Genomic DNA, 14,113 nt, shown 5'->3' on the forward strand with positions numbered 1-14,113 from the left:
AAGAGTGTCTGGTTTAGAAGAATGTTTTATGTCTGGATGACCCCAGACTGGGATTCAGCTTTTGTGTACCAACTAGGTCTGCTGGTTGCTGGAGCCCTAATCATTCTGCACAAACTGTCTCAACATAATGAGTTGCACAAATAATAATTCTTCACAAATCAGATCCACACCATCAGCTTCATGGATAGACAAGGCTGGTTTATTGAGGTAAACAGCACAAGTCAGCAGAATCCAGGCTGGGCCTCACTGGACATGTTTAATATGCAATCTAGAATCTGAAGGGAAGAAATCAAGTGCTGTTTCTGTGGATGCATGGATGGTATGAAGTATTTTACACAACTAAAAAGCTAAAGAAGCACCCAGCAGCCAAGTTAGATGGTTAAATCTGATTTACACTACTCTGAATGCACTGTAATCACCATGGACCCTTACACTCTTTATAAGGGAAAATTAGATACTTTTGATTTTCCTTTCTTTTAAGAGGAAGAAGAGGTTTGGATTGCTTGTAAAATTAAATTACACAGAAAAACACCTTTTAACCTTATAGATTTTCTTCCTTGAAGATATAACAATTATTTTTTCACTTCTGTAAATTAAGATTGGCCATTCATTAAGTAATTACCATGATTATTGCAGTTCTTCTAAGTATAATTAATTAGGTGAGTGGTACATTTAGTATTTAACATCTCATTTAGGAGAGTTTTGTTTAGCATACCCAATGCTCTGAAAGCCCTGAGCATGCTCTACATCACATAGGACTTAAAGAGGAGTGCAGGGGAATCTTTTGGGGATTGCAGTTATCTATGGCTGAGAGTTACACAGAACAGCAATTTAGGAGCAAAAAAGAGAGGCAAGGGAGCGTGGAGATGGATACTTCTCCAACTTCTTTCTGCAGCAGAGAACTGCAAGGTTATTGGAGCCCAGCTGATGCAAAGTTATGTGTTGTTTGGCAGTGATGAGTGGTTTTTATATGCAACCCCTTAATGTGTCTACATATGTGTGCTGATGCTGTGAGAGCAAGTGATCAGAGTTCTTCCTACCCTGCTAATTTATTTCCTGTAATTCCATGTAGGTAGCCATTCTGCATCTCTGTTTGATCTTGCATGGATTATAGATATTAAAGCAAAGTAATTTCCTCATCTGAGACTCAAGCTGTAATCTCTCTGGGGCAATAAATATCTTTTATATTGCTCTTGTATGAAGGGTGAGGAGGTGGTCCTTGTTACTCAGCTGTGAGCCTAGAAGTGACTACAATCCAATTAGCAGCCAAGATAATAACAGTATCCAGTAAACTAATGCTGTGCCTCTAAATTGGTTCTTTTGCCATTGTTTTGCTTAAGAAACTCTAATCCTATAAATTTCTTGATTGCCCGTAGCTCTGATTATAAAAGCAACTTTCCCCACCTACAGAGTAAGAAATAGATGGCTGAAAATCAAATGTTATTTGCATCTCTCTGGTCCCCAACATTTCTCTTTCTAGCATTCTCCTGTCAGGAGGTACACACACACCCCACCAGCTGTTTCTCTTTGTGCCAGAGAAAACAGAGAAGTTTATAAAATTATGTACCTGCTCAGTTAACCACACAAAGCTTTTCACAGAAACCTGTTGGAACAGCTTCTCAAAGCTCAATGCCTGCTCCATGTGCTGCTGCTTTTCACACTAGAGCCAAATATATCACTGCCATATATATATAACCTTGGTCCTGGCTTAACCGTGACATGGACGAGAGACCACAGTTGTCAGGAAGTTGGTGAATGAGGATAGTGAGAGAAATAAAATCAAGGAGACAGAAACAACTGACAGTGCATGAAAATGAACCAGCTTTGCAACACAGGGAAACAGGTTTCTGGAGGGGAGTGGGTGAGAAGTGTGGGGTATGTGGCATTCCCTGACATGGTGGTTGCTCTTCCCATGATGATGCCACCTTGTCACCAAGGTGGCACTGAAGTTAACTGGTGGGAATCCTTGACTTGATCAAAGTAAAGAATCACTGCAATGTGGGATTGAGGTTGTTTTAGCCTGCAGATGAAGCTTTTGGCAAATAGGGGATTTAACTGGATCCAAAAGGTTAGCTGTATTTGCCAAAGAGAGAAATCCTGCTTCTTTTTGATGATACACACACAAAACACAATGAGGTTTTGTTAAAATAAATAGACAACCACTGCTCTGGAGAGGCTGGATGTGAACAAGCAACAGCAGTGTTAAGTCATTTCAAAGCAGAGTGAATGTGATTTTCACACCTATTCTTTTCTAATTTAGGTTCCTTTGAAATCCAGGCATCCCTCTTTTACTAATTTGTTATGGCAGTATTAATTAATGGTATTGCTCTACAGCAGTAAGAATGCCATTTAGACTAAGACAGGTTAGAAGGACTGCAAGATTAGAAAAAGAATTGCAAGTTGGTCAGATGCAGCTGGGGGCCACCTAGATCTCCTAAACTGAGCACATTGCACTTGGAAAGCCTGGGAGTGTATGGATGAATTTCTACCAGAGCAGACTCATTAGGGCTGGTTAGGTCAGTGCCCTCTGATGCTGCCTCCTGTACTGGAATGTAAGAACATGAGCTTGCAAAGTGGGAAGAAACAATTGTCAGATTTCCATGACAGCTTATAATTGAAGAAATTGCATTTTATTTGAGGAGAATATGAGTTCAGACCAACTATGTCAGGAAACAAGGATTAATATTTAGTGAATTATACAAGGTACAGTGAAGAGCTGTAATTTCCATTCTCCTGATTCTCTTTATGTCTGCCATGAGTTTAGTAGCTCTCCAGGCTCCTGTCTTAGCTATTCCAATCAACATTGTGTGCCCAGTCTCTGACCATCAATAATATATATCTTGCATTTCAGTGCCTAGCACAGATCAAACATCTGGTTGAAGAAGAACCGTCAGGCTGACGGGCAAATCTTGTTACCATTTCAGGTGGTTCTTGTGTTATCTCAGCTACCTTCTCTTCATCCTATACATGGGCATGTGCACATATCTCCCAGTTACTGTTATACTTGCATGAGACTCACAGAAGTGGATTGATGCACTGCTGATGGCAGTAAAGAAGGCATGATCTCAATTACCTTGGTTTTAAATTATGAGATTAATTGTTTTTTCTGGTGTAAATTGTAATATGCCTTTGTTCACCTTTTGTGTATCATTTTGCAGTTAGCCCAAACACATTGTGCAGCAATCACGGGAAAGAAAGTCAGAGTCACAGCAATGGTCTTTTAAGAAAACACTGGTATTGTAAAGTGCTCAGAATTTCATGGTGTGTTTTCAGTGTAGAGTTTTCATGGTGAGAGGCAGCTGAAGAAGCAAGCTGGATTGCAGATGACCCAGGGAGTTTATCTATTTCTGGCTTTGCCCTTCTTGTAGCCCTTTGTTTCACGTGAATCAGAAGAGATCAAAGTGACAGGGATTTACATCCATGCTGTGCATTTCCTGGTGGTTCAGGAAGCCTCCTGTGTAGACAGCACCTCTCAGGACAAACTGGACAATATAGAATCACAGAGTCAGAGAATCATTAGGTTGGAAGAGATTTCCAAGATCATCAAGTCTAGCCTTTGACTGACCATCACCATGCCAACTAAACCACACTACTAAGTACCACATCCAATAATTTCTTGAACATTTCCAGGGTTGGTGACTTCACCACCTCCCTCAGCAACCCATTCCAATGCTTAACCACCCCCTCAGGGAAGGAAGTCTTTCTGATGTCCAACTGGAACCACCCTGGCACAGTTTGAGACCGTGTCCTCTATCCTGCGGCTGGTTGCTTGGGAGAAGAGGCCAAGCGCCACCTGGCTACACTCTCCTTTGGGTAGTTCCTCTTGTTGTTCCTCTTTGGACATTTTACATTGAATCTCCCTCAGTCAGCAGAAAAGTGTCTGTCTGGCACACCCAGGGGCCAGGCTGAGGGACACCAGGTCCCTGGGAGCCCTGATGAGCAAGGCAGAAATGTCAATGGTTTGGATGCCCAGCTCATAAGGACATCTGACTGAGGCAGTGAGCAAAGGCAGTCACTTGATGAGCATTACAGAGTGAGAATTAGAGAAGATGCTTCTGGATTTAATGCTTAAGCTGAAGTCAGTGGAAATAAGTCTGTTGGTTTCTGTGCAATTTGAATTATGATTTAGCGAGTAACACAAACTCAGGTTTTGTGTCACAGCTGCTATATCTGTTGATGAGAGCAGCTTGTATGGAGGTCAGAAGAAATCAGTGTTAAGGCTTATCTCTCAATTAATGTGCTGAATGCTGGCATTAAAAGTAATCTTTTAGTTAGACAATACATAACCACTCAAGAAGTACTGATGGAGAAAGTTCAGTGACACCTTTTCACTGACATTTATACTTCCAGAACAGTGAAGAGGAGAAGATAAGGAGGGCAGCAGTCTACAGAAAGGAGAAAAGGCCATAAAAAGGGGAACATACATTGGAGAACATCACTTAATGAACAGTTGGAGACTGAAGTAAAATGTGATATTCAGGCAGAAGGTGAGGGTGAAGCCAAGACACCAGGGAATATTTCAGAGGGCTCAGGAACTGAGGCAATGATCCTTGTGGCATAGTTTCAGAACATGACAAACCAGAGGTCAATAAATACATGGTATTTACCTGCTGACACCCCCAGCAAAGTTCACTGGAGGCAGCAAAGCAACCACCAGAACGGGATTACTTATAACCAGAATTCATTTGGGTAGGAAACACTAGCGGTATCTCATTTAAAACTGTGTGTACTTTGAAGGAGCACTGGAAAGGTGAAACCGGCATGTTGGTTAAGGTTTCCAAAATGCCTGCAAAGCACTCTCTTAGAAGATCACTGTTATTATTGAACTATGTTATTATCCCAATGGTCCATGGAGTTTGCAACCTGGAAGTAAAAGAAAAGTGGAGGATTATGGCGTATTTTAGAATTTCTCACATTTAACATGTTTTCCTTTTGGAAACATAGAAAGGAAACTTCTGGGTCACCAACTATAATTCCTGGGTCCTGCAGGCAGTCATGTTACCTAGAGGATTAATCTCCTATCAAACTCCTTGAACATATAATGACCATCTTTACTAATGTTAATGAGAATTGCTACTCATAATTTGCATTTACACACTAGTTAAGGATCTTGAAGTGTTCTTTTATATAATATGCTCATTTTTATTACAGGCATATTGAATTTAAATGACTTGCCTAGGGTCTCACAGCAAGCCAACAGCAGAATGACTCTTAGTGCTCCTAGTGCTTTGCATTAAATCCTGGACATTAACAGCTCCCTTCATAAAGGGAGCTTTGTAGCTGTAGATCACCTCCTGGTGCTGATGAATCAAACTTTTTCTGGTAGTGCAAACAAATCCATAAATTACTTGAACCCATGTAATGCTTCCCAGCGTCTGCAAATCCTGACTTCCTGTGAACTCAGAAAATTGACACAAGTCTGAGTAACGCTTAGATAGTCTTTGGTGTATGACCAACTGTAGCCTCTCCCCGCGGCTGCGGGGGCTGTCCGGGAGCCCGGCTGGGTGCCCCTGGCCCGGATGAAGATGGCCACATGAAGTGCCACTCCGGATTCCCTCCGGAACCCTGGCAGTGGTTACCGTCTGCGGCGTGGGTGGCGCAGGCAGGATCTTGGCTACGAGGTACCGAAGCAAAGGAAGGAGGAGGGACACCCATATAGGAACCAAGGATTTTTTAATCTTCCCAAGCGGTGCTAGGGTCAGGTGACAAAGGCTGGGTCCTGGGGGGATGCTGATAAAGGGAGTGGGTGTGATAGGAGGAGACACAAAGCTTACCAATAGCAAGGACCCAGGGAGAAGCATGGGTTACAGCTAAGCCACTGAGGATCACACAGGGGAGGGGAAAAACCCCAGGGGCAAATCATACATCAAATTAAGGAATGACTGACACAGAGAATTCTCGAGGTAAGGGGGGTGGTTACCATGACAGGCAGGGGAGGGGGTGGGCAGCTCCAATAGGGAGAGACCATTGTGAGGGAAGTACATGGGGGGAACCGAGGACCAAACCATTATTGGGTTACAAAAGGAATAACCGATTCTAAAGCCACAACCAACTACAAAATTTTCATGTGCTAAGTATGCACCTCAGATCTATATTTTCTATATGAATACAGCAGTAATCTCTACATTTGTTCCAGGAAATCTTCAGAACTTTCAGTATACCTTGTGCTGTTGGAGGCATATGGGAAAACAAAAAACAAAACAAAAATACCCAAGCCCTGAAATCAAACCAACTAAACAAAAAATAATCCCCAATAGTAAGACTATAATAAAAAAAATTTCTTAACTTTTCCAGTGACAGAATTTCTCTGACACAGGCACATTCCTCATCAGTGATACCTCCTCTGAATAGCATGGTCCTCATCAAATATTAACTCCAAAAGGATGGGATGAAGCACCCCTTTATATATGGGCTCCTCTCAGTCAAGAAAGACGCAGTACCACAGAATTACTTGAGTTTTCTGCTTGTATCACTATTATTGTTATCTATAGCAAAGTGAAATGTTGGTATTTCCCCTGATATTTTGCCCTCTCCTTTATGCCTCCCATGGAATGAGCTTCAAATTGTACTCAATGATTTCAGGATACTATTTCCAAGCTTTTGCCTGTGGGTCTTTGTCCTAGATTACAATATAAAGATGTATTCTATTCCCACCCTCAAGAGCTGCTGAAACCATGAGGGGCATTGTTTTTCCTTATTTCCTGTCAATGGGCCCATCAATGTCTTGCAGCATGACTCAGAGACAACTCACTTTGGGAGCCATTTCTGTTTAATGGGCAATCAAGGACCCACAGCAGGACTCAGAACAATATGAGCCCAGGGGGGAGGAGCTAAGCATCCCCACCTGGATATAATCTGTGTTTTGGGACAGAGCAGTTGGTCTTTCCACTGGATTTCCAGAGGAACGGCTGTCTTTTCCACTGGATCTTCAGAGGAAGACTACACCCTTTCTACCGGATCACTGCTCCATCAGAACCACATTTGCCACTCCAGGAGCCACCAATCCAACTGGACTACTACCAACACCCAGACCAACAGGGTGTCAGGTTGTATTCTTTGTCAGTGGTTTTTCTTTTGTATTATTGCATGTATTTTGGCTTTCCTTTTCCCTTTTCCTAATAAATTGTATTTCTGACTTGGAGTCTCTCACTGGTTTTGCTTTCAAACCAGAACAGTCTTTCTATGGGAAAAGGGTGGTTTTGTGGCATGACACCTGCTGTAACATGAGAGGAACCACTGGGAAGACCAGCAACAGCTACAGCGATACCGATCCCACTCCTTGAAAGAGTTCCTCCAATGTGGTGGCAGCTACCCAGGAGCTCTCACCTGTGGCAAATGGTGACATTTACTCCTGCTGGGAATGTGGCTGGGCAGACGAATGTTAAAGAGGGCCTGCAAGGCCGCCTGCGCCGCTTGCCCCTTGGCCAGCTTCTTGCTACGTCCTGAGCCTTCAAACGTTCTCCCGTCCACTCGCACGGCCATCACGAAGCTCTTGATGTGCTGCTTCTCCACGGTCTCCGAGAGGCAGACGTAGCGCAGGCCGGAGCGCAGCTCGTTGAGCAGCACCACCGGGTTCTTCTCGCTCTCGGCCTTGGCCGCGCGGTGCTTGCCCGGCTTGGCGTGGCCCACCAGGTCCAGCGTGTGGCACAGCAGGCGCCCGTGCCGGTAGGCGGTGGAGAGCAGCTCGTTGTTGACGGGGTTGTAGACCGAGAAGTCCTGGCTGTGTGTGGATGGTTCGAACTCCTTGAACAGAGTGTCTGGGAAGTCGGCCTGGTCGGAAGTGAAGTCCGTGGATGGGCTGATGCAGTTTCCCATGGCGAAGTGGGCTTGGCAGGCGTTGGGGAACTGAACGAATGACTTCAGAGCTAGCTCTGCGGCGCGCATTTTGGCTTTCTTTTTTGTGGGGCCCGTGCCTTCAAATGTAAGTCCATTTACTTCCACAGCAACAGCAAAGACTGGAGCATGCACTGGACCTGTCTGGGACACCATTTTATATTGTAATCCTGGTTTGAGTTCGTGTAGCTGAACCAGAGCGTTCTTTGGTGTCACTGACCATGAAACTTTCTTCCAGATAAGCTGAAGTTTGCAGAAATGGCCACTATTGCCTTCCTCTAAGGGTCTTTTCCTCTTACTGCTAGTTGTTCCCCCTCTTGCCCTATCAGTAGATGCTATTGGATGATCCTCCAGGTTGCCAATGTTTCGATTTTCCTTTACTTCTGCACTGCTGGTACCTGTCAGTAAAGAAAGGAAACAACTCACATTACAATTGTCATCATCGTAGCTGACATTATGCCTAGGGCTGTCAGAATAGCCAAAAAAGAAAAAAAAAAAACAGAAATAGTTGCCAAGCCCTTTTTAGAAGTTTTCCTTAAATATCTGTATAATGGTTGGTTTATTATTTCTAGCACAGTTTTTTCACATGTTCTGAATGTTTACTAGTCCCTAAAGGTCTGCTTCTATTAGTCATTAGCCTTCTGTTTTAAGAAAAGATTACATCATTCAAAGATGAAGCATAATGGATGCCATGTGACTTTTATGATCTGCTTGATAATTGCTAGTAAAATGTAAGTAGTTTGCAAAATTCCCTTAGGATGACAATTGTTCTATAATCCATGTGGCTGAATGCTTATGAACACATTATTAGAAATCAGAAATGATTCACAAACAGAAAAATGGGCCAATGCATTGAATAATCTATTTGCAATGAATACATTGACTGTCTCTGCTCACACCATAGCCTCTTGCATTGTCAACCTAATGAATCCAGACTAGGAAATGATCTGACTGATCTTCATTGCATTTGAAACAATTATTTGGTCCGGACTCAAATCGCAGTTTAGTGAGTGCCTTTCTGTCAAACTCAATTGCAGATACTCTTAGTTTCTGCATCAGCAACAACTAATATTGCAAAAGTTGTAGATAAATCCCAGTGAGAGCAGGAGAAGCCAGAACATCATGATGGGAGCAATTACTGATGTAAAGGATGATCTGTGTCAAAGAAAAGCAACAGGAGAGAGAGAGTGACTGCCAGGAGTGCCAGGAAGGGAATGAAATGCCAGTAGGGAGCTGTGAAGGGGGAGCACTCTGTTGAACCAATGAATCCTCCCTGCCCTGGACCATGCCTGTGCAGTGTGCTGCAAGGCAGTGAGTGCTCTGTGCCACAGCAGAGGCATGGCTGAGCATGGAGAGACATCCCACTGGTGTCCTGAATGAGACACAAGATGTGCTGCTGGCTAAATAACCATCCTGTAAAATTTCTGTAATTTCTGATGAGTTTATTTAAATGTCCTGCATCTCTGACACATCCTCCAGTCCTCCTTTGCATTTCTTGGGACAGAGATAAATGGAGAAAGTGAATATGGGTGTAACCAACCTACAAGGCAACCCATCCCAGGAGTGATGCATCTGATCCCTTTCCAAGCAGAGCACTGTGCAGCTGCCTGCTTTACTCCAGACACTGCTGGGCATGGAGCCTTTCCCAGGTTTTGGTTTGTTATTGTCAGACACTATCATGCCACTTGCACAGGATATGTCAGTCCCATGCACAGAGAAGGTCCCTGTGGTCCTTAGGGGACAGAGAGTCCTCCCGCTTTCCGTAGGGGCATGGCCACGTTTGGTTTTCTCTCTACTCTGACAATGTAAGTTGGTAAGGATGTAAGGGGTGAGCTGCTGGCTAAGCTTTGAGAAACTCCTGCTGGAGCACTGTCTGTGCTGCACCCCAGGGTCAGGCTGGGCCAACAGACGCACAGGAGCCTGTGGAGATCATGTGGAACCAGCCATCATGATTAAAAACTTCCTTTGTATCCTGAAATATTACGCTTGTATTTAATATCAAAAGACTTTTTCCCATCGGAGCACTAAGTCTGCACTCATGCAAGTTGTTCCAGAGAAAGAGGGCCACTGCTTAGACACGAGTAATAATTGTGGCACAAATGCCTGTGTGGGGGCCCATTTGCAGAAGTGAAATGGGCTCCCTCTCCTGAAAGCTCTGCAGCACACACTGAGCTTCCAGCCTTGGTCTATGTCTAACCAGAATTATCACCAAAGAGCTCTCTTCTGCAGTGCTTTGCTGAGGCAGAACATGACAAATTAAGGTTTTAGTGACTAGTTAATTTTTACTTTCTGAAGCTAAGGGGACAGAATGAAGACAGGTGAGGAAGGAAAGAAAAGCAAAAGACCTACATAATAGAGAAAAAAAAGTTTCATCATACGGTATTCAGCTGTATAAAATATGACATCTTTTAATCAACCTCTCTGGAAACAAGACATTTAAAAGATCATGATAACTACGGCACAAGGATGATGTGCTGTTTTCTCATTGAGTTCACAACTCTATCTATAGAGACTCTGCTCTGAAGGAAAAGGGAATATCAGCTTTAATTTCCTCTATCCAGATTGGCAGTGTCTCTGGCCATTTTCTGTCCTGACCCTTTCTCATATTTTCATCCCACTCAGAAGATATCTCTTTAGTTGTGTGTATTTCGTAATGCAAAGGCAAAATATTTTGACGCAGACATATTTTTTTAGCAGGAAACAGGTTTGGTTCTGTATTTCACACCTCCTCTCTCATCTTAACCTAATAGGGTTTTACAGAGCCAATTATGGTACATAATGATACTGTAGTCAAGAAGCATGAAAAGAACGATAGCTCCTGCTTCTCAGAATATTCAGCTTTGAAAAGAATTTGTATTGATTATGCACCACTGAATGGGAAAACTCAAGAGGTTATTTGTGTTTATCATTCATATTGTCTTATTCCATCTGTTTTTTCTTTAATGGCCAGAGAACTGCGGATTTGTGAACGTGAATGTGTGACCTTAATATCTTAACTTAACCACCCTCAATAAAACAATGGTCAACTAAAACCACAAAATAATCATTACTTATTTGTCTTAAATTGGGTCTATAAAATTGTCTAGTTCATGTTTTGGCCAACAGAGTTTGCCTTGATGAAGTGAAAAAAAAAAAGCAGAGATGCAAGTGTAAAACTTCCAGAGATCAAGCAAAAAGGATGTGTGGACAAAGTCAGGCATGCACAGTGATGACATGCCTGTGTTTATGGTGTGTTTTAGCCTTGTAACAATGAAGAAAATCTGTGCAAGTGTCCTTACAGCCAACCAGAGCACCTGGTCCTGAAACACCAGGAAACAGCTCAGTTCTGCCCAGACCTGAGTGGGAGCTGCAGCAGCCAAGAGTCATCATGGCCTGTAAAGCAGAGGCAGCCTAAACTCAGTGAGTGCCTCAGAAAGTCTGTGAGCCTGATGGACTTGTGTGATCCCTGGCAGCTGCCAGGAAATGGGAAATTACTTTATACTTTCAGGTATCTTTGAAATAGGAAGTCTTTGAAATGTGTCTTTTATGAGACCTCTGTGTAGCAGACATAAGATTACCTCTCTAATGGTGGCACATGTACTTCTATTGTGAAAATCAGACAAAGCAGGCAAATGACACCAAACTACACAAGATAAATACTGTAAGCAGCTGTAATAGAACAATCACAAGCAATTTTAGAAATGAAGAGCACTAAAAGGAAAGGGGTAAGTCAGAGGATACACACGGGAAAATGCAAAACTGTGGATCATTTTCAGTCTTGTTATTTCTCATAATGTCTTTGTTCTTGACTCTCCCAAATATATTCTTTACATTTGGGAAAAAAAAAAAGATAATAAATTATGGCTCTCCCATGATGAAAGGTTGGAGAATAATGACATTGAAAGGGGATGGAGTTAAAAAAAAGGAGGAAGGAAAATATAGGTTTTTTGCAATAGTTTCTAATTTATTTAGTAAGATTTCTAAAAAAGTCCTGCAGCTTTGCTCTGTAATATCTCCCCAGGTAACTTGATTAATTGATTTTTGCAGTTTCACAGGCAACGGGAGACATTGTGATCTTGTATTTGCTTCAGTAATTGAATGGGAGAAAGGAAAGCAGCTAGTGAAATACATTTATTTATGCATTATTCCTCAATATTCTGACTGCTCTTTCATGTTTTTCTCCTTTTGGTCATTATGCACAGTAGAGTTAACCTAGAGAGTTTGCATCATCAAGAGCATTTCAGAACTATAATGCATCACTAATAATGACAGTGACTGTGTCTCTGGGTCTTAAGGGCTCTGCAGAACTAACCATCCGATACTCCACGCTACATTTGAAGAGATAATATTGTTCCTGTTGAAGGTTATTCTGCTGCCAAGCCAACTTCTAGGGAGGATGGGAAAGGAGAGGTGGTGGGCGGCATCTTCATTTTTGCTGGCATCTTTACTACTGAATCACAATGGACATATTATCAAAAAGTTGTGATATTAAAAAAAAGAATTTGCAATATCTGTGTTATAGCCAAGTCCTGATTCAACTGAGACAGGCAGTCACTGTCTTTAGAAATGTTTAGTAAACATGGATTGCTTATGTAGAGTACATCTTTGCTGTTCATCTATATCACATTGACTGCAGGTGTTAGAAGGATTGACTTCCCTAACTCCTGGAATACTTGAAAGCAAAAAATCTTGAATCAGGAGTAGTAGGTATGAACCCAGGAGCCAGAACCATGGTACACCTATCCAACGACAGCTCTGACATCAAAGGCAATGTAGGGCAGTCTCCTCTTGCAAGCAAGATGGCATTTTCATACACTTACTGATTTCCCAACCAAGAATTGGGAACGTTTCTGCTGGGATTTTTAGGCTGATATTCTTGACTTTGGAATGATACACTTGAAGCTAACAAGGGAAATCACTCTTTTCTCTCTCACATGAAAACACACTTATGTGTTTTTAAATCTTCATGTAAAAATCTAGGTAAGCCATGATTTCTCTGTTGCTGGTGAACACTCCCTGGCAGCTCACAGGGTTCAGGTGGTTAAAATCAGTGTCATTAGACTTTGTTGGTGTGTAACAGCACACTGCAGAGAGAAGCACTACCAGTGAGAAAAGTACAGGACTTCGCTTAAAAGGAAGATGAAAATTTGTGAAGGGTAACTGCCATTGTCTTTAGCTGCTCCAGAATGAACATACTATACTTTGCCCACCTAACTCTCTGAAATAACTCTGAAATCCATGTCTACTACTGATCTTACCAATGAGGGATATTATTCAAATGATCTAATCACTTAGATTGATACTCAAATTCTGGTGCTCTCTGCCCAAGTTAGCAAAGAATGGCATGTAGCAGAAAATGTGGGCAGCCCATGGCTGAGACAGACCTAAGGACACGCCTTCCTGAATCAGAGCCAGAACATTTTAGGCCCTGAAGAAATACAAATGATAGCAATAGACACAGTTTTCAAAACAAAAATAAGGAAATAGTTTTGGTGAGGGATTGCTTGGAGCTCTGCCTCCTGAAATGAGATATTCACTTTTTTCTTAGAGACAGGGCTGTCTCACAGTGTGAGGCTGTATCTCACACTGGAAACAAAAGCTCTGGGGCCTCATGCTCTCTGAAGAGGAATTTGACCAACATGCTCAAAACTGAACATTCCTCACTACATTGAATCTGAGTCTGGAATGTGTCCTTCCAGACTGCTGCAGTGGTTGAAATCAGTGTGTTGGGGACCATCAGCTCCCTCTGCAGACACTGGGGAGGTGTGTGCTGCCCCGGGCCTGTGCCTGTGGCAGCACTCCATAACGAGATCCCCAGGAATCATGTGCTCCTGCTAGAGCTGAACCTGGATTCAAAAGTACCTGTGGCTGGTGATAATCTGCCTTGATCCAATGGCAAAGTGGGGATGGCACATTTAAAGATCAGGGACAGGCATAGGCTTGTTACACCATGAAAGGCAGACAGGTTTAAGCAGTGAACAGGGAATGATTATTCACTGCTTCATGCAATCCCAGCACTAGAGACAGCAGGCTTGTAGCAATAAAAGGGTGCACTTTTTGACAACACTCTACATCACTCCTTGTTCCTGGCTGTTGTTGAGACCAGAAGTATCAGTGGGCTCTGGAGAGGACTAGACAGTTCTGTTGATGCCTAAGAAATACGATGATTCAGGTGCAAGCTCTAGCAGAGTAAATTTTTGCTAGGGGCTAGAAGGATATACCAAGGGGAAGATCCCCATTTTAATGTCCTTTTTCTCAAAGCATCATTTACAAGTGCTAAAGACCATGTACAGGGCTAGGC

The 14,113-nt window shown here is 42.7% G+C and overlaps 1 protein-coding gene across 1 annotated transcript in view; it reads right to left on the reverse strand.

The window, feature by feature from the left end:
- Positions 1-14,113, reverse strand: part of ADARB2 (adenosine deaminase RNA specific B2 (inactive)) — a 307,953-nt gene that overhangs the window by 94,047 nt on the left and 199,793 nt on the right. The window contains exon 3 of the mRNA XM_059840017.1: positions 7,327-8,231. Within this exon, the coding sequence (XP_059696000.1) occupies positions 7,327-8,231 (905 nt within the window). The remainder of the gene's footprint in view (positions 1-7,326; positions 8,232-14,113) is intronic.

Source organism: Haemorhous mexicanus, chromosome 1 (assembly GCF_027477595.1).
Source record: "Haemorhous mexicanus isolate bHaeMex1 chromosome 1, bHaeMex1.pri, whole genome shotgun sequence".
In the NCBI taxonomy this organism is placed as follows: Eukaryota; Metazoa; Chordata; class Aves; order Passeriformes; family Fringillidae; genus Haemorhous; species Haemorhous mexicanus.